Source organism: Xenopus tropicalis, chromosome 9 (genome assembly GCF_000004195.4).
Source record: "Xenopus tropicalis strain Nigerian chromosome 9, UCB_Xtro_10.0, whole genome shotgun sequence".
In the NCBI taxonomy this organism is placed as follows: Eukaryota; Metazoa; Chordata; class Amphibia; order Anura; family Pipidae; genus Xenopus; species Xenopus tropicalis.
Window position 1 is genome coordinate 81,364,232 of NC_030685.2, and position 24,564 is coordinate 81,388,795.

Genomic DNA, 24,564 nt, shown 5'->3' on the forward strand with positions numbered 1-24,564 from the left:
CACTGATGCTCAAAAGATGGTCTAACAAGACCCAAGATAGCGAGCTGCTAGGGTCAACTTTAAAGTCATTGCTGTTAAAGGGTGCTGAACCTCTAAGGCTCACACAGCCAACCTCCCAATAGTGGAAAGTAGTAGTATTACAAAGAAAAGCAAAAAAGAAAAGGGCTGGACTATTGTCTCCATTCGCATCTATCTCTTTTCTAGAGCCATCGCCAAGCTCTCAAACCTGGGCATACACTGCTATGTTGTCCTTGTATAATGGGATTTTTCTAACCTACCTGATCAATATCTAACCAATAAGCAGCCAGATACCTGTTGGGCAGGCCGTTGTTACCAACATCATAGCAACATAGCGCAAGAGGCTGCAAGCCATTAAGCACATTGACCTGAATACATGCGCCAACAGAACATACATGTGTGGGCAAGAGGAGTAATGCTTATGCCTATGTACCATACTATATGGTTATATAAATATGACCTAAACATATATTTATATTGCACAATATGAGCATTTTTTTGCAATGCTTTTCTTACCTTTCTACTTTCTTGCATGGGATGCTCAAACATTGCACTAAATACAGGGGAGCGAGCTGCAAAATAGAAAGCACCGGATGAACATGTGGGAGACGGAGACAGAGACATAGATGTGCCGGTGCCGTAGCCAGTAATCTTACCTGCAAGAATAGATTTATGAGCCTTAAATTCCTTCCCTTCTACAAAGAGGCTGCAGTCTGTGAATCTTCGGTTTTCCCAGAGATACCCCATATCCTCCGCCAGTCGGCATTCCGGTACTTTTAGGTTGTTTGAGCTCGACTGGCCCGATATGTTTACGGAGTCTTGGACGACGCTCACCTGTTGCGTGGGAATAAAGCGGAAAGGTATATGGGACATTTTACCCAAAAGTCACATGATTTTAAGGATTCGGTTTGGCCAGGAGCGTGGATTCAGCCACCGAATCCTGGGCACACAATAAGCTGTACCCCCATACTGTACTGTCTAAGGGAAACACTATGGCACCCCCTACCCATATGTATAAATACAAATATACAGAGAAGGAATGTTCTGGGCACACAATAAGCTGTACCCCCATACTGTACTGTCTAAGGGAAACACTATGGCACCCCCTACCCATATGTATAAATACAAATATACAGAGAAGGAATGTTCTGGGCACACAATAAGTTGTACCCCCATACTTTACTGTCTAAGGGAAACAATATGGCACCTCCTACCCATATGTATAAATACAAATATACAGAGAAGGAATGTTCTGGGCACACAATAAGCTGTACCCCCATACTGTACTGTCTAAGGGAAACACTATGGCACCTCCTACCCATATGTATAAATACAAATATACAGAGAAGGAATGTTCTGGGCACACAATAAGCTGTACCCCCATACTGTACTGTCTAAGAGAAACACTATGGCACCTCCTACCCATATGTATAAATACAAATATACAGAGAAGGAATGTTCTGGGCACACAATAAGCTGTACCCCCATACTGTACTGTCTAAGGGAAACACTATGGCACCTCCTACCCATATGTATAAATACAAATATACAGAGAAGGAATGTTCTGGGCACACAATAAGCTGTACCCCCATACTGTACTGTCAAAGGGAAACACTATGGCACCTCCTACCCATATGTATAAATACAAATTTACAGAGAAGGAATGTTCTGGGCACACAATAAGCTGTACCCCCATACTGTACTGTCTAAGGGAAACACTATGGCACCCCCTACCCATATGTATAAATACAAATTTACAGAGAAGGAATGTTCTGGGCACACAATAAGCTGTACCCTCATACTGTACTGTCTAAGGGAAATTAAGAGAGAAAATAATGTATAAAATCAGCAAAACTTCCAAGATAATGATGATGATAATAATAATAATAATAAGAGCCCGACCATGGCAATGAACTAAAACTGGCCAAATGAACCACTCACTTACTTGTCTGTGCAGCTCTTCCTAAAGAAAATTCTACCTCTTTTTAAAGGAATTATTCTAGCCATCCTAAATAATACAAGAACACCGGGGTACTTCCAGCTGAGCAGCTATTTTAAAATGCATTACATTCCGGGGGATAAGCAGCGCAAGTGAATGCCGCCTCCCTAAGCAGTCACAGGCAATTCTCTATCACAGACAGGCAGAAGGCGTTTGTCTGATAAACTGCACCACTTGCTTTTCATTTAAAGGGGATGCTCACCTTAAAAATGAAATTTTAGTAGAAAGCAGAATTATAAGACCATTTGCCATTGGCCTTCATTGGTTTACCTGTATGTGGGCTTTGAGATTGGTCACATTTTTAATTCTGCGGCTCTCACGCTTGGAAGTTAAATGGTTACTAGGGGTTAATTACAGAAGCTAATGCACAAGTTGCGGGGGTTCTGTGTCGGCAGCAAGGGGCACTGAGAAATCTACCAAAATCCCCTTCATCCTATGACACACAACCAAGGGATGAAGCATAGTAGAAGGTGGAGTCCAAAATCTGCATTTAAAAAGACCCCAAAAAGTAAGCTGACCCCAGAAAACTTTGTTTATTTAAAGCGTTCACATTATAAAATACCCTAAATGGGTGAATGTATCTTTTTACCACTAAAAATTAAACTGCAAATCTTTACTAAATTGAACTTTCTGAAAAACCTCCTTTACCAAGCTACGTGGGGCTGCTGGAATGCATAATGCAGCTTGGTGCTATCTGTCCCCGTAGGCATTAAAGCCATAATCTCTAGAACCCAAACTTAATTATGTCTGTCGTTCTGATATCTGATAAAGAGTACAGGTATGGGATCAGTTATCCGGAAACCTGTCTCCCATAGACTCCATTTTAATCATAGAATTTAGATTTTTAAAATGTATCTCCTTTTTCTCTGTAATAATAAAACAGAACATTGTATTTGATCCCAACTAAGATATAATTACCCCTTATTGGGGGCAGAACAGCCCTATTGGGTTTATTTCATGGTTAAATGATTCCCTTTTCTCTGTAATAATAAAACAGTACCTGTACTTGATCCCAACTAAGATATAATTACCCCTTATTGGGGGCAGAACAGCCCTATTGGGTTTATTTAATGGTTAAATGATTCCCTTTTCTCTGTAATAATAAACCAGTAACTGTACTTGATCCCAACTAAGATATAATTACCCCTTATTGGGGGCAGAACAGCCCTATTGGGTTTATTTAATGGTTAAATAATTCCCTTTTCTCTGCAATAATAAAACAGTACCTGTACTTGATCCCAACTAAGATATAATTACCCCTTATTGGGGGCAGAACAGCCCTATTGGGTTTATTTCATGGTTAAATGATTCCCTTTTCTCTGTAATAATAAAACAGTACCTGTACTTGATCCCAACTAAGATATAATTAATCCTTATTGGATGCAAATCAGTCCTATTGGGTTTAATTAATGTTTTATTGTTTTTTTAGTAGACTTAAGGTATGGAGATCCAAATTACAGAAAGACCCCTTATCCAGAAAACCCTTGGTCCCGAGCATTCTGGATAATGGGTCCTATACCTGTATAACACATTAGCAAGCAGTATCTTTCTGTATAAGGTAACGGCTCATAGGCAGGCATTTTATTGGAGCATGCTCTTGCATATGTAGTTAAGTTTGGGCTGGAATGGGGGTGTTATGGAAGGTTCACCCCCTTTACAACCACAAGTGAGTTTATTTTCCAGCTCAGACAGTGGTTCCATCCCCCTTTGTCAGAATCCTAATGGTATTCATAACAGATTTGTCGTACAGTTCATTTAACTAAATGGAAATGGGATGTGCTATATTTACTCCATGGTGTGGTCTCGGGGGCCACATATCAATTACCCCCCGGCACATAGGAACATCATACAATGAAGCTGCAATCTTGCCACACAGATCTGAGGGAACATATTAGCAGTTAGCGCCTTCATTAGTTTCCAGAAGTTACTAATCTGTAGGCACAAGAAATTGTCAGCCTCTGCCTCTCTGCATTCACACCGATCCCTCACCAACGGGATTCAGTTGGGCATCTCATAAATTGACTTTCCCAACTGAAAACCTGGTATTGTGCCCAAGCCGCACACACAATACAATGACTGCTGCAACTGCCAGCCACTGACTGGCATACAGACAAAAGTCTAATTACTAGAATGTGTTCACCTGAGCAACAGCTCTTTTGGTGTCCGGCTATAGTGAGTTTATACATTCATTTAATTGAATTTCTTCCTGTACAGAAAATACTTATAGGCAAAAGTTTGCTCATAACCTGCACAGAGAGATACCATAAAACTATGGCAGCATAGGGATTCCCCTGTACTAAGCACAATTCAGCAGGAACAGCCCCCTAAGTTTGTTCATAGCCTGTACAGAGAGATACCATAAAACTATGGCACATAGGGATTCCCCTGTACTAAGCACAATTCAGCAGGAACAGCCCCCTAAGTTTGCTCATAGCCTGTACAGAGAGATACCATAAAACTATGGCAGCATAGGGGTTCCCCTGTACTAAGCACAATTCAGCAGGAACAGCCCCCTAAGTTTGCTCATAGCCTGTACATAATTATACATTAGTATATGTAGTGCCTTATTCTAAGCACAGTTTACAGAAATATTTTAGTAGTAATGTAGCCTAGATATGCTCTATTAAACTTGATATAATGGTTCATATTAATGGGCGTCGGACCTACACTGTGACATATACCTGCTGTGCAGTTACTAAGCAGTCGCACAAATGGGGTGCAGGGCAGATTTTCACATGCATTTGGGGTTTTGACTGCCTAAGAATCAGCAGTTTATTGGTTAAATGACCTTCAAAAGCACAGTGAGATCTCTAAAACATCAGATAAAGTAATCTCATGTACTCATTAAATCCCTTAATCTGGTTTGAGATGCGACTGAGTGCAGCACTGGATAACGGCAGCAAATTCTCCTGCCCCCCCGGCAAGTCTCTGCCCCACGAGATGTGGATATAAATGTTACGGAGCAATGCAAATGGCAATATTAATAACCAGTAACTCCCTGCAGCTTTGCATGGGGGGGGGTGCTGCCGAAACACTGCAGATTCTTAGTTATATGCTTGGGAGGTACTGTACTCCTTTGCTACAGTCTAACACCGGGGTTCCCAAACTTTTTTTCCCCGAAAGCCACATCCAAGTATGAAAAGAGTTGGGAAGCAATAAAAAAAAAAGTTCCTGGTGTGCCAAGAAAGGGCTGTGATTGGCTATTTGGTAGCCCCTATAAGGACTGGCAGCCTGCAGGAGGCTCTGTTTGTCAGTACCCATGGTCTCTATGCCTCCAAAAATAATTCAAAAATAAGCCCCTGCTTTGAGGCAACAGGGAGCAACATCCTAGGGGTTGGGGAGCAACATGTTGCCCCTGAGGCACTGGTTGGGGATCACTGGTCTAACACATTGGTTCACAAACACTATGGCCCAAAGGTAGGTACTTGTACCAACTTCCAATCCTTGGAACCTGTGCCCAGTGGCTGATTTGAGCAAGGTGCAAACAAGGGTATATATGGACCCCCAAACTTTTATATGTGTGAGCCACATTCAAATAGAACAAGTGTTGGGGAGCAACACAGGCATGGAAAAAGTTGCTGGAGGTGCCAATGAGAGCTATGATTAGCTATTGGGTAGCCTCTATGAGGACTGGCAGCCTACATGGGACTCTGTTTGGCTTTACACTGGGTTTTTATTCAACCAAAACTTGCCTTCAGGTCAGGAATTCAAAATTAAGCCCCTGGTTTGGGGGCACTGGGAGCAACATCCAAGGGGTTGGGGAGCAACATGTTGCCCCTGAGCCACTGGTTGGGGATCACTTCCCTAAGCCTATACTCCCCCCATCCCTGACAAGTACAAGATATGGAATGGGGGTCTGTAAAGGGGGACTGTGGCACACAAGGGGACAGGATTCATGAATCCTTATAGGGCCCCTTTTAGTAACGGGGCCCTCTCAAAATTCTTACCGGGCCCTTCCATTTGGGGTTCTGTTTTTAGCTTAATAACCGCTTTGAAAGATTGTCACGCTGCCATTATAGAAGCCCTGGCATTCATAACTGCCCAGAGGGGATCCCTTTATGGGCTGTGTCTACATACCCAACTGATGGCACCCAAGAACCACACATTGCCACATTGGAAATAACCCCACCTACACCTATGTTGCCCAGTAGAAAGCAGCACTGAAAGCTGGGCATGATTTGCTAAAAAAACCCCTTATTTTGAGGGTCATTATCATCAAATAAAAAAACAATGTTATGTAATAAAACACACTAGGTTTGCCCAAGGAGCAGTAATGCATAGCAACAATAAGAAGGAAGCATCTACTGGTCCTGTTTAAAAGAAATTGGTTGCTATGGGTTACAGCTCATGGGCAAACTTAGTGCCTTTTATTACATACAATGATTTATGCAGTCTGTGGTAAGCAATAGGGCAGCTCAGTGCCTATACATTTAAAATTAAATTAGGTATATTTTCATGCTTTAGTACAGGTACAGGACCGGTTATCCAGAATGCTCAGGACCTGGGGTTTTCCAGATAAGGGGTCTTTCTATAATTTGGATCTCCATACTCTACTAAAAAATCATTTAACCATTAAATAAACCCAATAGGATTTTTCTGCCCCCAATAAGGGGTAATTATATCTTAGTTGGGATCAAGTACAGGTACTGTTTTATTATTACAGAGAAAAGGGAATCATTTAACCATGAAATAAACCCAATAGGGCTGTTCTGCCCCCAATAAGGGGTAATTATATCTTAGTTGGGATCAAGTACAGGTACTGTTTTATTATTACAGAGAAAAGGGAATCATTTAACCATTAAATAAACCCAATAGGGCTGTTCTGCCCCAATAAGGGGTAATTATATCTTAGTTGGGATCAAGTACAGGTACTGTTTTATTATTACAGAGAAAAGGGAATCATTTAACCATGAAATAAACCCAATAGGCCTGTTCTGCCCCAATAAGGGGTAATTATATCTTAGTTGGGATCAAGTACAGGTACTGTTTTATTATTACAGAGAAAAGGGAATCATTTAACCATTAAATAAACCCAATAGGGCTGTTCTGCCCCAATAAGGGGTAATTATATCTTAGTTGGGATCAAGTACAGGTACTGTTTTATTATTACAGAGAAAAGGGAATCATTTAACCATTAAATAAACCCAATAGGGCTGTTCTGCCCCCAATAAGGGGTAATTATATCTTAGTTGGGATCAAGTACAGGTACTGTTTTATTATTACAGAGAAAAGGGAATCATTTAACCATTAAATAAACCCAATAGGGCTGTTCTGCCCCCAATAAGGGGTAATTATATCTTAGTTGGGATCAAGTACAGGTACTGTTTTATTATTACAGAGAAAAGGGAATCATTTAACCATGAAATAAACCCAATAGGGCTGTTCTGCCCCCAATAAGGGGTAATTATATCTTAGTTGGGATCAAGTACAGGTACTGTTTTATTATTAGAGAAAAAGGGAATCACTTTTAAAAATGCTAATTATTTGCTTATAATGGAGTCTATGGGAGATGGCCTTTCCGTAATTTGGAGCTTTCTGGATAATGGGTCCTATACCTGTATTATAATAATAATAATAATAATAACAATTTTCTTCTATTTTCCAACAGGTGGATTTTAATCCCCTCAATTAATATGGACAATCTGCCAATAGCAAAAAGGAAAATGGTTCCTTGCAGCCCGAAAGAAACAGCCCAGTGAATGCCAGATTTTGCTTTCAGTAAAGGCACATTGTGTATTACTGAATGAGTGTCGCTTTAAATACACTTCCCAGAAAAGCCCGAACCCTCCTGCAGCTGCTCCTCGCCGCATGTTTTATGCATCTCCTCCCGCAGCCGCGATCGCCTCCAGATAACTGGTCATTTATTTATTACCCAGAGATAAATTCCAGAGCATTTTGGGAACAGTTCATAAATCATCCGGAGTAATCCATCAATCAATATTCAAAGCACAATTAGGTTAACAAATCCGAATGCGGCGAGGACAACGGGTTAACCCTTTAGGGGGTAAAAGGCACCAATGAAAGCAGAAGCGCAGACCTTTGCAATGCTGGAATCTGAGCATATTTACCAATAATCATAGTGCCGCCAAATCCAGCTAATCTGAACAGCTGTTTATTTGTCTAAACTGAAATGTTGAAGTGTTGGATAATTAATAATTTACCCTTTTTTGTTTTGTTTTCTGTTACTGACTAAAATTATCATGCATGGGATATCTTATATAGAAACTCGATATCCAGAAAGCTCTGAATCAATGTCTATTACAGTCCATTTTAAGCGAACGATTCTATATATTTTTTTTTCTTTAAATATTAGAGTTCTCAGTGACTGCTAATATCCTTATCATTTACAGTAGGGGGTACATTATCCCTTATAATACATGAGTGATACTAAGCGTTCCCTGTATAACTCAGCCTGCAGCCTTGTGCCTTTATATGGGCACAGAACCCCTCAGTGACTGCTAATATCCTTATCATTTACAGTAGGGGGTACAGTATCCCTTATAATACACGAGTGATACTCAGAGTTCCCTGTATAACTCAGCCTGCAGCCTTGTGCCTTTATATGGGCACAGAACCCCTCAGTGACTGCTAATATCCTTATCATTTACAGTAGGGGGTACATTATCCCTTATAATACATGAGTGATACTCAGAGTTCCCTGTATAACTCAGCCTGCAGCCTTGTGCCTTTATATGGGGGCACAGAACCCCTCAGTGACTGCTAATATCCTTATCATTTACAGCAAAGGGTTAAGACTACAAAAAAAGTTATTAATAAAACAAAATTATGTCCATTGACAAAACTATGACAGTTAATGATGTAAATCACTAAACATATCATGAAAGTCTATGAAACTTCAACATGTAGAACTCTGGTACTAGAAGAGACACAATCAGATATATCAGGGAATAAGGAAAATGAAATAAAGTATACTCACCTCACAGTACAGTGTAAGCTTATCATCTGGTAACAGACCATTAGCTTCGTCAAGTAAAAAATCTCGCCTAATGTATTTCTTAAAACCCCAGTCTTTGCCCTGAACAAAGCGATAGGCTCTCTGGCTTTCTGTAAAAGTCAAATAGGAAAGAGAATTAATAATTCCTCAAAGCAATTCTAAAACAGTTTACAAAATATATATTCCCGTTCACTTATCCTTGCTTGCTATGGATCGGGCATACTTTTTTTTTCAATTAAAGGGATAGTTGACCTTTACATTAACTCTTAGTATGATGTAGACAGAGATATTCCTGAATTTGAATGGTTTGAATGGGAGACTGGAAGATGAATGGGAGACTGGAAGATGAATGGGAGACTGGAAGATGAATGGGAGACTGGAAGATGAATGGGAGAAGGCATGAATAGAAGGATAAGTAATAAAATGCAGCAAGAACAATCAAATTGTAGCCTCACAGAGCAAAAATGTTTTGGCTGTCAGGGTCAGCGACCCCCATCTGAAAGCTGGACAGGGGCATAAAAAGAGAACAATAGGACATTCTAGAAAATTCTAAAGGCTGCCATGCATTTTTAGGCAATCACGCACTGAGAACGGCTCCTTGCTCCTCTTATTGGAACTGAGGTAGAACAAAAGGTAAAATTCACTGGGTCGGGGGGCATTTATTAGGCTATTCTCTTAACTGCAACCCAGGGCTGGAACTCTACCCTCATCTTCTACGCTGTCCCCTGGCATCCCCTGTGAATATTATTTTCCTTTATCTATGTTGAGCCGACATATTCCACTGCACTGCTAAAAAGATTATACAGGTATGGGACCAGATATCCAAAATGCTTGGGACCTGGGGTTTTCCAGATAAGGGGTCTTTTGTAATTTGGATCTCCATACTCCATAGGACTATCCTGCCCCCAATAAAGGGTAATTATATCTTAGTTGGGATCAAGTACAGGTACTGTTTTATTATTACAGAGAAAAGGGAATCATTTAACCATTAAATAAACCCAATAGGGCTGTTCTGCCCCCAATAAGGGGTAATTATATCTTAGTTGGGATCAAGTACAGGTACTGTTTTATTATTACAGAGAAAAGGGAATCATTTAACCATGAAATAAACCCAATAGAACTGTTCTGCCCCCAATAAGGGGTAATTATATCTTAGTTGGGATCAAGTACAGGTACTGTTTTATTATTACAGAGAAAAGGGAATCATTTAACCATGAAATAAACCCAATAGGGCTGTTCTGCCCCCAATAAGGGGTAATTATATCTTAGTTGGGATCAATTACAGGTACTGTTTTATTATTACAGAGAAAAGGGAATCATTTAACCATTAAATAAACCCAATAGGACTGTTCTGCCCCCAATAAGGGGCAATTATATCTTAGTTGGGATCAAGTACAGGTACTGTTTTATTATTACAGAGAAAAGGGAATCATTTAACCATGAAATAAACCCAATAGGGCTGTTCTGCCCCCAATAAGGGGTAATTATATCTTAGTTGGGATCAAGTACAGGTACTGTTTTATTATTACAGAGAAAAGGGAATCATTTAACCATTAAATAAACCCAATAGGACTGTTCTGCCCCCAATAAGGGGCAATTATATCTTAGTTGGGATCAAGTACAGGTACTGTTTTATTATTACAGAGAAAAGGGAATCATTTAACCATTAAATAAACCCAATAGGGCTGTTCTGCCCCCAATAAGGGGTAATTATATCTTAGTTGGGATCAAGTACAGGTACTGTTTTATTATTACAGAGAAAAGGGAATCATTTAACCATTAAATAAACCCAATAGGGCTGTTCTGCCCCCAATAAGGGGTACTTATATCTTAGTTGGGATCAAGTACAGGTACTGTTTTATTATTACAGAGAAAAGGGAATCATTTAAAGATTTGATTAAGTGAGTCTTTTGGAGATGGCCTTTCTATAATTTGGAGCTTTCTGGATAATAGGTTCTGTATACCTGTATATCATTCATATTAGTCTCTGGCCCAGTGAAGCTTACAATCTAGCTTAGCTTTAGAAGCTGGCCACATTCTGTACAGGGCATATGCTTACCCATGGCATACCTGGGAAAGTGGAAAAAGATGGGTGCGTGATAGTGAAGGGTGGGTCGACAAAAATTTGATCCACACCCGACCCTAACTCGCCCTCTACCAACCCGGCCCACTGCTCTGTGGCTATTTATATACCCATGCCTGAGCCGCCCATCTCTGACATCACGGAGGGGTGGGGCAAGGCAGGCACACGTAAAAAAAAAAAAAACACTCCTGTAGGTGGAAGCGGGGCACAGTTAGGGCACAGGCGGGAGGGCGGCAGGATGAGCTTTGCCCAAACTCGAGCAACTTATGTGTGTGTCAGCCCGAACTCGCCCAACCCACAGGTGGGCAAGCAACTGTGCCACAGGCCCCCTAGCCAACATGGCTGCCGCTATAAATAATCTCCATACATTTATATAGAAATAAAAGTAAAAAAGTGAAAGGCCCGTCATTTCCTTTCCCATTTGGACGCTGCGACCTACCCATTGCTTTTGTCTCTTCATTCTTGGAGTTAAGGAGGGAAAACTTGAATTTCGCCCGCACTTCGTTCTTTGGGCAGCTGACGAGAAGTAAATACAAGGACAAGTAATCTTTGCTCTCGTCGTCTAAACCTTTTGGATTAACCCTTAAACACCTGGAGGGAAACAGAAACGCCAATGTTTCGTGTGTGTAGATGGCAGAACACCCTAACCGGCAGCGCATTGCAGTTCAGCAAGTCCCTTACCATTTCAGTTTATCATTAGGTCCTGATGAAAAGGTGGAACTTTTTAAAACTTCACCGGTTTCTTCTCGGCAAAAACTGAAATTATTTATGGTCCACATGTAGGAGAATTTCACCACTTTGACCTAAAAAAAAATAAAGCAAATTGATGGAAAAATTACAATACCAAGAACTTTACCTTTAAATTAACCTTTTAGTATGATGTAGAGAGTACAACAATCTGCCATTGGTCTTCATTTTTTAATTGGCAGGTTTTTTTTTTTTCTAATTATTTAAGTTTCGTTCTGCAGATCTCCAGTTTGGAATTTCAGCAGTTATCTGGTTGCTAGGGTCCAATTTACCTTAGTAACCAGGGAGCGATTTGAGAGAGTGACTCAGTGACCCCCATTTGAAAACTGAAAAGAGGCAGATGAAGAAGGCAAATAATTCAAAAACTATAAAAGATACAAAAATTAATACTAATTGAAAAGTTGCTTAAAATGAACCATTCTATAACATATTAAAAGTTAACTTAAAGATGAACCACCCCTTAATTATCTGGAGATCAAAACATTAAAGGAACAGTTCAGTGTAAAATGGAACTGGGTAAAATAGACAGAATATAGTTAGTTAGGCAGCAATGTAATCTATAAAGGCTGGAGTGGGCAGATGTCTAAGATAATAGCCAGAACACAACTTCCTGCTTTCAGCTCTCTAAGCTGTTAGCAGTCAGTAACCAATCAGTGACTTGAGGTGGGGCCATATGGGACATAACTGTCAGTTAGTTTGCATTTGAACCTGACCTGCGTGCTCACAAACTAACTGAACATTTATGTCCCATGTGCCCCCCCCCCCCCTAAAGTCACCGACTAGCTAAGAGATGCTGAAAGCTGGAAGTAGTGTTCTGGCTATTATGTTAGACACAGTGCCAGCAAGGTTGATACCCCTGGCTCTGCATATTAAAGGAGCACTTCAGTGTAAAAATTAAACTGGGTAAAAAGGATAGACTGCGCAAAATAAAAAATATTTGTAATACAGTTAATTAGGCAAAATGTAATCTATAAAGACTGGAGTGAGCAGATGTGTAACATAAAAACCAGAACACTACTTCCTGCTTTCAGCACTTCTTAGTTCTGTAACCCAGAACTAACCCGCCTCCCCGGGTCTGTAACCCACCCATGCCCCCTTTGCCCTACATTAATGCCAGTGTCTCGCTGATCCATGCCATTGGTACATTCTCAGGCCAAGGGATAAGGCCAGCCTGCATATGAGAAACAACATCTGATACTGTGCTCAACAAAATATCAACATCCACGATATAAAACACAACATACCTGGGTATAACACCAACTCTCAGCCACAGGTGGACTGGACATTTCAGCAGAAGAAACGGCTGTGGCCACTTCAGGCATCTTGACGGCAATTGAAATATTTTCTGCATAAAAAGAAACTTTTGGTTGCACACCTGTTAAAAAAATAAAAAATACATTTAAAGTGAGAAAAGGGCTAAACCTACTACAGGCATTGGACCCATTATCTAGAATTCTTGGGACCTGGGGTTTTCCAGATAACAGGTCTTTCAATAATTTGGTCCTCATTGCTTAAGTCTACTAAAATTCATTAAAACCGTAAATAAACCCAATAGCACAGTTTCACCTTAATTGATATCTTAACTATGATTAAGTACAAGCTACTGTTTTATTATGACAGGTATGGGACCTGTTTTCCAGAATGCTCGGGACCTGGGGTTTTCTGGATAAGGGATCTTTCCATAATTTGGATCTCCATACCTTAAGTCTGTTAAAAACTCATTTAAACATTAAATAAACCCAATAGGATTGTTCTGCCCCCAATAAGGGGTAATTATATCTTAGTTGGGATCAAGTACAGGTACTGTTTTATTATTACAGAGAAAAGGGAATCATTTAACCATGAAATAAACCCAATAAGGCTGTTCTGCCCCCAATAAGGGGTAATTATATCTTAGTTGGGATCAAGTACAGGTACTGTTTTATTATTACAGAGAAAAGGGAATCATTTAACCATGAAATAAACCCAATAGGGCTGTTCTGCCCCCAATAAGGGGTAATTATATCTTAGTTGGGATCAAGTACAGGTACTGTTTTATTATTACAGAGAAAAGGGAATCATTTAACCATTAAATAAACCCAATAGGACTGTTCTGCCCCCAATAAGGGGTAATTATATCTTAGTTGGGATCAAGTACAGATACTGTTTTATTATTACAGAGAAAAGGGAATCATTTAACCATTAAATAAACCCAATAGGGCTGTTCTGCCCCCAATAAGGGGTATTTATATCTTAGTTGGGATCAAGTACAGGTACTGTTTTATTATTACAGAGAAAAGGGAATCATTTAACCATTAAATAAACCCAATAGGGCTGTTCTGCCCCCAATAAGGGGTATTTATATCTTAGTTGGGATCAAGTACAGGTACTGTTTTATTATTACAGAGAAAAGGGAATCATTTAACCATGAAATAAACCCAATAGGGCTGCTCTGCCCCAATAAGGGGTAATTATATCTTAGTTGGGATCAAGTACAGGTACTGTTTTATTATTACAGAGAAAAGGGAATCATTTAATCATTAAATAAACCCAATAGGGCTGTTCTGCCCCAATAAGGGGTAATTATATCTTAGTTGGGATCAAGTATATTCATTTTAAAAAATTAGAATTATTTGATTACAATGGAGTCTATAGAAGATGGCCTTTCCATAATTCTGAGCTTTCTGGGCAACAGGTTTCCAGATAACGGATCCTATACCTGTACTGTTACCTCGTGTAACCCCCCACCCCCGGCCTGCACTTATAAAGCTCTGACCTACTGTTCCAAGAAATGTGAAATACCAGCATTAAAAAGAAAAGAACTTTTGGAGGCTTTTTCTCTGTTATTTTCCCTGCTTGGCTTATGGTGCAGCGACCTTATACCTGCAATGCCCAAAAACCCAGCAGCCAAAGGGCAAACACGTAGAAGATGTGAACTAAACCACATTTATCTTGCCGTCTCTCACCTTCAGCAGTTTGGAAGATTCATTTTTTTTTTAAAGCTCTTAAAGGAGAAGGGAAGGTAAAATCACTGGGTGGGGGTCCAAATATTGTTAGGCACCCCCCAGTGATTGTACCTTTTCTTCTCCTTTAAAGGGGTTGTTCACCTTTGAGTTAACTTTTAGTATGATGTCTCAGAATATTACTCTCTACAATTTGCAATTGGTCCTCATTTTTTATTATTTGTAGTTTCTTTTTGTTAATTATTTCAGTTTTTGTTTGGCCGCTCTCCAGCTTGGAATTTCAGCAGCTTGGTTACTAGGATCCAAATTACCTTAGCAACCATGCGGATTGAATGAAAGATTGATATATGAATAGAAGAGGGACTGAATAGAAAAGTAAGTACTATAAAATAACAACAACAATTAAACTGTAGATTTGCAAAGCAATCGTTTTTTTTTGGATCAGGGGGAGCTTTCTGGATAACGGGATCCCGGGTAAGGGACCCCCCCACCCCCATTTGAAAGCTGCAAAGAGTTAGAAGAAGGAGGCAAATAATTCAGAAACTATGAAGACTAATTGAAAAGTTGCTAAGAATTAATTAACAGGTATGGGATTGGTTATCTAGAAACCTCAGAATTATGGAAATGCATCTCCCGTAGACTCACTTTGAAACAAATAATGATTTTTTTTTAAAATGATTTTATAACAAAACAGTACCTTGTACTTGATCCTAACAACAATATAATGAATCCTTATACAAGGCCAAACAATCCTACTGGGTTTATTTCATGTTTAAATGATTTTTTTTGTATGGAGATCCAAATTACATGAAGTACCCTTATCCGGAAATCCCAGGCCCTGAGCATTCTGGGTAAGAGCACCCATAGCTGTACAGGTTTATAGACTTTTTGGCCCCACTGACTGTAATGTATAACAAGGCTGCCTGGGTATATAGTTCTCTATGAAAGAAATAAAGGGTTTATTCCTGAATTCCCCCTCAGACTGGACTTCGATTTGTGCCCCTAGTGGAATCAATGTTAAAAAAACCCCAAATGAAATGCTGCAGAACAACTTATACACATATATAGTACCAGCCGGACTTGTTAAAACCTTCTCTTCTATATGAACCAAGGAATTAGATTGGATTAGTCACTATAATGGGCAGAGCTTGGGCAGCGCCAGTCACTGAATTCCACATTCCCACATTGCATCTCACCTGCCCTGCACATTCCATGGGTGTTTATCTCATGACCGTTTCTCAGACCGGGACTTTTCAGTTTACACCTCATTGTGCTGCTGCCTTCCCGGCCGTGGTTAGGTGTAAGCATTGCTGGGGCCCCACCCCACCATTATTATGGTAAGAGCAAGGCAGGCTGGGTCAGGGACGTCTGTACCTGGTGTAATGCACTCCAGGCTTGTAATAAAGGGCCAGTAACAGCACAAATATAGAAAATGGCTTATATCCATTTAAATATTATGCACAGGTATGGGACCCATTATCCAGAAAGTTCAGAATTACAGAAAGGCCATCTCCTATAGACTCCATTTTAAGGAAATAAATTCAGATTTAAAAAAAAAATATTTCCCTTTTCCCTGTAATAATAAAACAGTACCTGTACTTGATCCCAACTAAGATATAATTACCCCTTATTGGGGGCAGAACAGCCCTATTGGGTTTATTTAATGGTTAAATGATTCCCTTTTCTCTGTAATAATAAAACAGTACCTGTACTGGATCCCAACTAAGATATAATTACCCCTTATTGGGGCAGAACAGCCCTATTGGGTTTATTTCATGGTTAAATGATTCCCTTTTCTCTGTAATAATAAAACAGTACCTGTACTTGATCCCAACTAAGATATAATTACCCCTTATTGGGGGCAGAACAATCCTATTGGGTTTATTCAATATTTAAATGATTTTAAGCAGACTTAAGGCAGGAGATCCAAATGACAGAAAGATCCCTTATCTGGAAAACCCCAGGTCCCGAGCTTTCTGTATAACAGGTCCCATACCTGTACTTGATTCCAACTAAAGGTGGCCATACACTGTAAGATCTGCTTGTTTGGTGAAGTCGCCAAGCGACCAGATCTTACCCCGATATGGCCACCTACATGGGGGCAACATTGGGGCAAAAGATCGAGTTAGAACGGCGGGTATAGGTGCTGTATAAAGGGGTTGTTCTCCTTCAAATTAAATTGTAGTATGATGCAGAAAGTGCTATACTGAGACAATTTGCAGTTGGTCTTCATTTATTATAAATATTTGCTGTTTTTGAAAAATTTCACTTTCACTTGCGTTCAGCAGCTCTCCAGTTTGGAAATTCAGCAGTTATCTGGTTGATAGGGTCCAATTTAACCTAGCAACCAAGTAGCAGTTTGAAAGAGACATTGATATGAATAAATAAGGGCCTAAATACAAAGATAAGTAACAATGAGAAAATTGTAGCCCCGTTGAGCAATAGTTATTTTTGATGGTGGGTCAGTGACTCCCTTTTGAAAGCTGGAAAGAGGCAGAAGAGGAAGGCAAAAAATTCCAAAACTATAAGTAATGAAGGCCAATTGCTTAGAACTGGCCATTCTATAACATATTAAAAGTTAAGTTAAAGTTGAACTACCCCATTAATGTATGGCCAGCTTTAGAAAGTTACTACCACATAGATATAATGCTACTATAATATATTTTTGGACATTTCTTTTTTTCTGGCCCGTTATATAGGCAAAAAAAGAACTTGCTACAAATCCCTAAGAAGGAGGGACGCTCCCATTCCCATCCTGATTACTAAAATTAAAATCTGCACAAATATATAAGATTGCTTGTTATTCCAATGTCAACAGCAATATCACTAAACAAAAACATTGTGAGCAGTATATTCAGAAAGGCACATAAACCCATCCCACAAACTGTGTTCCTATGAATAGAGATATACATTCATGCAGTTCAGTAGGAAACTGGAATAACATTTACCATCAGGCACTGGTATAACTGGGTCACTGGGTCAGGAGCAGCCTACTGTGGTTCTCCAAAGTTTGTGAACCCTTTCAAATGTTCTACATTATTATATGAACGTGACTTAAAACATCAACTGATTTTTATACAAGTCCTAAAAGTAGATGAACAAAACCTAGCTAAACAAATGAAACAGAAAATATATTCGTTCATTGTATTTACAGAAAAGAAATTATCCAATAACTTATCTGTTTGGCAAAAGTAAGTCAATCCTTTTTGATGCTCATAAAGCTGGAAAAGGTTACAAGACTATCTCTAGAGAGTCTGGACTCCACCAAACCCAGGAGGTGGTTGACCATCATAGATAACTCCAATTGCAAGGCGTCCAATAGTCTGAGAGGTTACAATGTAATCCAGGGTAGCTTCTAAGGAACTGAAGGCCTGTGTCTCATTGGTGAATGCTAATGTTCATGAGTCCCACCATCAGGAGAACACCGGACAGCAATGGTGGGGTAGTAAGGAGAAAGCCACTGCTCTCCCCCCAAAATATTGCTGGCTGTCTACAGTTTGCTATAGATCATATGGACAAATCAGAAGGATACCAACAGAACGTTTTGTGGATGGATAAAGCCAAAATAGAACTTTTTGGCTTAAATGAGGAGAAATTTGGAGAAAGAAAAACACTGCATTTCAGCATAAGAACCATAACCCATCTGTGAAACATGGCGGTGGGAGAGTTCTGGTTTGGGCCTGTTTGCTGCAGCTGGGCTTGCCTTGCCACCACTGATAGAACAGTGAATTCTGAACTATACCAGAGAAGGAAAAATTTCAAGACAAGTGTCCGTGAACTGAATCTCGACAGACAGTGGGTCATGCAGTGAGACAATGATCCTAAACACACAAGTCATTCTACCAAAGAATGGTTAAAGAAGAATAAAGAAAATGTTCTGGAATGACCAATTCAAAGTAACAACCTTAATCCAATTGTAATGTTGTGGAAAGACCTAAAGCGAGAGGTTCATGTGAGGAAACCAAAAAACATCCAAGAGCTGAAGCTGTTCTGGATGGAGGAATGGGCTAAAAAAAAAAGAAAAAAAAAAGAAAAGAGGGAGATTCCATGGATGTTTACTCAGGTATTCTGCAGAATAAATAGAGCGTTCTAGCTATTGTGACTAATCTATTGGCAATAAAATGCCTTCTCCATTAAAGAGTTCACACACTTTCAAGCACCACTGTATGTCAGCATACTGACTAATGAACTCTGAAGAAACAATCTGATCCGCTGATAAATAATATATTATCAATAATAATAATAAACAGGGAACCTGAACAAAATGAAGGTTGGACAGGTGTCAATTTTATTTTATGACATTGCAGCGATGTCACAAACATTTCTCTCCTCTTCAAAAATAGTAAGAAAGGGGTTTTCACTTGACACAGAGAAAGTCTGGCGGTACAGGGATAGGATCCTTTATCCAGAAGCCAGTTATCAAGAAAGCTCAGAATTACAGAAAGGCCATCTCCCATCGACTCCATACTCAAATAATTCAAATGTTTAAAAAAAGATTTTCATTTTCTCTGTAATAATAAAAATAGTACCTGTACTTGATCCCAACTAAGATATAATTACCCCTTATTGGGGGCAGAACAGCCCTATTGGGTTTATTTAATGGTTAAATGATTCCCTTTTCTCTGTAATAATAATACAGTACCTGTACTTGATCCCAACTAAGATATAATTACCCCTTATTGGGGGCAGAACAGCCCTATTGGGTTTAGTTCATGGTTAAATGATTCCCTTTTCTCTGTAATAATAAAACAGTACCTGTACTTGATCCCAACTAAGATATAATTACCCCTTATTGGGGGCAGAACAGCCCTATTGGGTTTATTTCATGGTTAAATGATTCCCTTTTCTCTGTAATAATAAAACAGTACCTGTACTTGATCCCAACTAAGATATAATTACCCCTTATTGGGGGCAGAACAGCCCTATTGGGTTTATTTCATGGTTAAATGATTCCCTTTTCTCTGTAATAATAAAACAGTACCTGTACTTGATCCCAACTAAGATATAATTACCCCTTATTAGACAGGTCCCATATCTGTAGAGCTAAAACAAAACTTAATGACGCAGTAGAGATTGTGCCGGAGCAACAACAAACACAGGGGAACTATGTGCTTACAATAGGGCAGGCATCAACCTGCAGAGAAACTGCTGCAACAGAGCTTCTCCGGGCTGACGTGGGGCATGCAGGGAAACCTGCTTATCATCTCCACAACAAATTGTAGGGACATGCTTCAAATTGATGTGCTGTCTGTGCAAATATGGGAGGAATCGCAGCATGAAGGGGCAGAGCACACAGGGAACCAAATATGCTCAAGTACACACAGCCATATTTGGTACATAGATTAATTCATCAGGTTATATGGAAAGGAGACTTGTATTGCCAGGCAGGTTCCTGTAGCAAACAAAACATATGGGGTTCTGACCCATTTGCTTAACTTCAAACTAGGGTTGCCAACTGGCATAAATGATACTGGACGTCCATAATATTAATTAGTAGGGATGCACCGAATCCACTATTTTGGGATTTGGCCGAAACCAGAATCCTTCAAGAAAGATTCGGCCTAATACTGAACTGAATTCTAATTGGCATACACAAACTAACAAGGGTTAAACAGAAGGAACACGGAGTAATGTTTTTTTACTTCCATGTTAATCTGAACAAATGAATATGATTTTAAGCATTTGGATTCAGTTCAGCCGGGCACTTGGATTCAGCCAAACCCTGCCGAAAAAAAGGGTGAATCCCAAACTGAATCCTGGATTTGGTGCATCCCTACTATCAATAGGTAAGAAACATAACTCAGATAAAAGGACCAAACATGAAGCTCTGCCAGAAGAAATAAGTACAGGTATGGAACCTATTATCCAGAATGCTCGGGACCTGGAGTTTTCCGGATACGGGATTTTCCGTAATTTGGATCTCCAAAATTTAAATTTGCTAAAAATCAATTAAATATTGAATAAACCCAATAGGACTGTTCTGCCCCCAATAAGGATTAATTATATCTTAGTTGGGATAAAGTACAGGCACCGTTTTATTATTACAGAGAAAAGGGAATCATTTAACCATTAAATAAACCCAATCGGGCTGTTCTGCCCCCAATAAGGGGTAATTATATCTTAGTTGGGATCAAGTACAGGTACTGTTTTATTATTACAGAGAAAAGGGAATCATTTAACCATTAAATAAACCCAATAGGGCTGTTCTGCCCCAATAAGGGGTAATTATATCTTAGTTGGGATCAAGTACAGGTACTGTTTTATTATTACAGAGAAAAGGGAATCATTTAACCATTAAATAAACCCAATCGGGCTGTTCTGCCCCCAATAAGGGGTAATTATATCTTAGTTGGGATCAAGTACAGGCACCGTTTTATTATTACAGAGAAAAGGGAATCATTTAACTATTAAATAAACCCAAAAGGGCTGTTCTGCCCCTAATAAGGGGTAATTATATCTTAGTTGGGATCAAGTACAGGTACTGTTTTATTATTACAGAGAAAAGGGAATCATTTAACCATTAAATAAACCCAATAGGGCTGTTCTGCCCCCAATAAGGGGTAATTATATCTTAGTTGGGATCAAGTACAGGTACTGTTTTATTATTACAGAGAAAAGGGAATCATTTAACCATGAAATAAACTCAATAGGGCTGTTCTGCCCCCAATAAGGGGTAATTATATCTTAGTTGGGATCAAGTACAGGTACTGTTTTATTATTACAGAGAAAAGGGAATCATTTAACCATTAAATAAACCCAATAGGGCTGTTCTGCTCCAATAAGGGGTAATTATATCTTAGTTGGGATCAAGTACAGGTACTGTTTTATTATTACAGAGAAAAGGGGAATCATTTAACCATTAAATAAACCCAATAGGGCTGTTCTGCCCCCAATAAGGGGTAATTATATCTTAGTTGGGATCAAGTACAGTTACTGTTTTATTATTACAGAGAAAAGAAAATCATTTTTAAAAATTATAATTATTTGCTTATAATGGAGTCTATGGGAGATGGGCTTTCCGTAATTTGGAACTTTCTGGATAACAGGTTTCCGGATAAGGGATCCCATACCTGTACTAATAGGAAACATTTAAAAGTGCACAATATATTGTCTAAGTGTTCTGTTAACCAGCAGATAACAAGGAAATCAAAAAAATAATCTGACACAAAAGAGGAACAAGCGACTGGGTTGGAGGCTGAACCTCTCCCTCTCAGCTGCAGCTCTTCCCCTTTATCTCCTGGTGTGTGTAATGGGGGGAGTCCTGCATTTATACCAGGTATCATACACGGCCTACATTGTGCTAAGAAAAGAAACGTGTACATTGCTATTTCTGGCACTATCCGACTCCTGAAACAAGGCAGCAGAAGCCAACCTTTTCCGCCATGTCGTGCAATCTTTCAACATTTAAAACCCATTATTTCACAAAGCCCCAGTCTATAAAAGTTCAGCATAAATAGTGGAAACAGTGAAGCCAGATATTTTTTTTAATATACAATTTTCCCACATTTTACCACAAAGTGATAACAGACTTTTACTAGTAACGATCTGTGCCCCCAGTAGCTCCCCATCTTCCTTTCTGCTGATTCACAGGACACGCTCTGGGGCTGCTGTCACCTAACCTTAGGGACTCCCTCATAATATCAAGTAAATCTAATCTAAAAGTCACATTCACATAACATGGCAGCTCAGAAACCAGTGCAATCTGCATCGGACCTGATTAAAGGAGACGTATCCTATAACAATTATGAATGTACCAGTGAATTATTCTCCTCTGGATATAAAAGTTTTGTGCTTAAAATAGTTGTGTATCAGACTGATTTATTGAGAAATTCCACCAAAACCCCACTAGTCCCGCCCATCCATTCCACTTCCTACTGGCTGAATTCTCTGGATGTGCAGGGGGGCCGGCGGCACTGTAGCATAGGAACCAATCAGCAGCTAGGGAACTGAAGCTTGCCTGTGCTTGTGTGACTGCAGGGCTGTGATTGGCTATCCCCCTCCTACTGTGCTTCTGGCTGGGACCATTAAAGGAGACATATTGGATAAATGGGAAAAACCCTAATTTTGTCGGCAATTATGAATGGTGTTGGTTTCCCTTTGGGCTAAACACTAATCCTATCTGTAACAATGGCCCCTTTATTGGAGCTCCCTATAGATCCTCTCACTTCTCTGTCCGAGTTTGAAATGGAGAGTGGGCGTGTCCAAACGGTCCCTGCCAGAAGCACAGAAGGAGGGGGAGAGCCAATCACAGCCCTGCAGTCACACAAGCACAGACAGGCTTCAGTTCCCTATCAGGTCAGCCTAGCTGCTGATTGGTTCCTATCCTACAGTGCAGGGTACGGAGGGCCGCCGGCTCCCCAGCTCATCCAGAGAATTCAGCCAGCAGGAAATGGGACAGATGGGCGGGGCTAGCGGGGTTTTTGTGGAATTTCTCAATAAATCAGCCTGAAATACAACATTTTTAAGCACAATCCTTCTATATCTAGAGGAGTATAATTCCCTGGTACATTCTTCATTTTTATAGGATATGTCTCCTTTAATGACACACCCACCTCGCTTTTCAAACAGGGTCAGGGACCTGAGAGGATCTATAGGGAGCTCCAATAAAGGGGCCATTGTTACAGATAGGCTTAATGTTTAGCCCAAAGTGAAACCAACACCATTCATAATTGCCTACAAAATTAGGGTTTTTCTCATTTATCCAACATATCTCCTTTTATAATCAGCCCGGTGGCATCAGATTCTATGACAGATGTAACCTAGTTATTGTTGATGATTTTTCTTGCTTAGCTTCTGAGCTGCAGCCCACTGAGCATGTGCAGTGCCACTGACACACAAACTACGGCCTAAGAAGGGGAGACAAGATGGGGAAGCTGCTGGGGACCACTGTGAAGGACTGGATCATTAGTGTTCAAGGGCTGCTCAACTTCTGGGCAAGTTTAATTTAGAAAAAAACCAGCATTTCTAGTCATATTTAAGGAAAGCTGATCACCAATATATAAATAACTAGGATTAATCTTTATTCCTCTATAAATAGGTCCCTTTGGCGCAGAGGACTAGCGTCCCCATTAGCCTTACGGGCAGTGCTTGATCTCTATGGGAGCTGCTGGCATACCGATACAATAAAAGCCAATGAGGGGACCCTTCCATTTACCTGCCCAAAGGGGGAGACTCCTCAGCTCCAGCTTGGATCTCCCGTCCGCTCTGCCCACAGGCTGCTCATTCCCCACCTCCCCATTTGGTAAGTATGAATGCGGGCCCCACACAGTCCGGGGAGGCGGGCGGCGGGGGGGTAACAAATAACAAGCGAACCCCCCAAACACACGCTCCGACTCCAATCGAATCGGGGCCGGCAGCCCTCAGCCAGTCATGTCGGTGTCGGGACTCCGCTGCAGGCTACGGGTGACAGGCGGAATTAATCAGAACCATCTCGCAGGCCGCCGCCATATTGCCGGAAATCGGATGCGAAATCTCGCTTGCCCCACTTCCGGCAACGTGACGCGGCGAAGCATTACGTCGCTTCCGCCGCTCGTCTGAGCTGCGTTTCTAATAGGCTGTGGGGGTTGAGGTGAACTTGTACTCCCTTAACACGATTAGTTTGCAGTTTCTGAGTATAAAGGAGCTGCTGTGACAGGTTGCTGCCACTGCTCTGAGTTCTAGGCGATGCACCATAGTTTAATACTATTCAAAGCTTATAAGTTGTGTAAGCTAAAGTTACAGGGAGCCGCAGCAAAATTAATGTAGGGCTCCAATGTGCAACTTTGGCCCCTTAGTAGTGGTATTTGATTTAACTGTCCTGATTTTTGCAGGTATCAGTGGT

At 40.2% G+C, this 24,564-nt stretch overlaps 1 protein-coding gene across 1 annotated transcript in view; it reads right to left on the bottom strand.

The window, feature by feature from the left end:
* spopl (speckle type POZ protein like) overlaps positions 1-24,240 on the bottom strand; it is a 30,627-nt gene extending 6,387 nt beyond the window's left edge. The window contains exons 1-7 of the mRNA XM_002933950.5: positions 23,899-24,240; positions 13,047-13,177; positions 11,737-11,858; positions 11,495-11,646; positions 8,955-9,082; positions 675-852; positions 535-590 (exon numbers count right to left, since the gene is read on the bottom strand). Coding sequence (XP_002933996.2) covers positions 535-590; positions 675-852; positions 8,955-9,082; positions 11,495-11,646; positions 11,737-11,858; positions 13,047-13,124 — 714 coding nt within the window. The 5' untranslated portion in view covers positions 13,125-13,177; positions 23,899-24,240. The remainder of the gene's footprint in view (positions 1-534; positions 591-674; positions 853-8,954; positions 9,083-11,494; positions 11,647-11,736; positions 11,859-13,046; positions 13,178-23,898) is intronic.
* Positions 24,241-24,564: the final 324 nt, after the last annotated feature.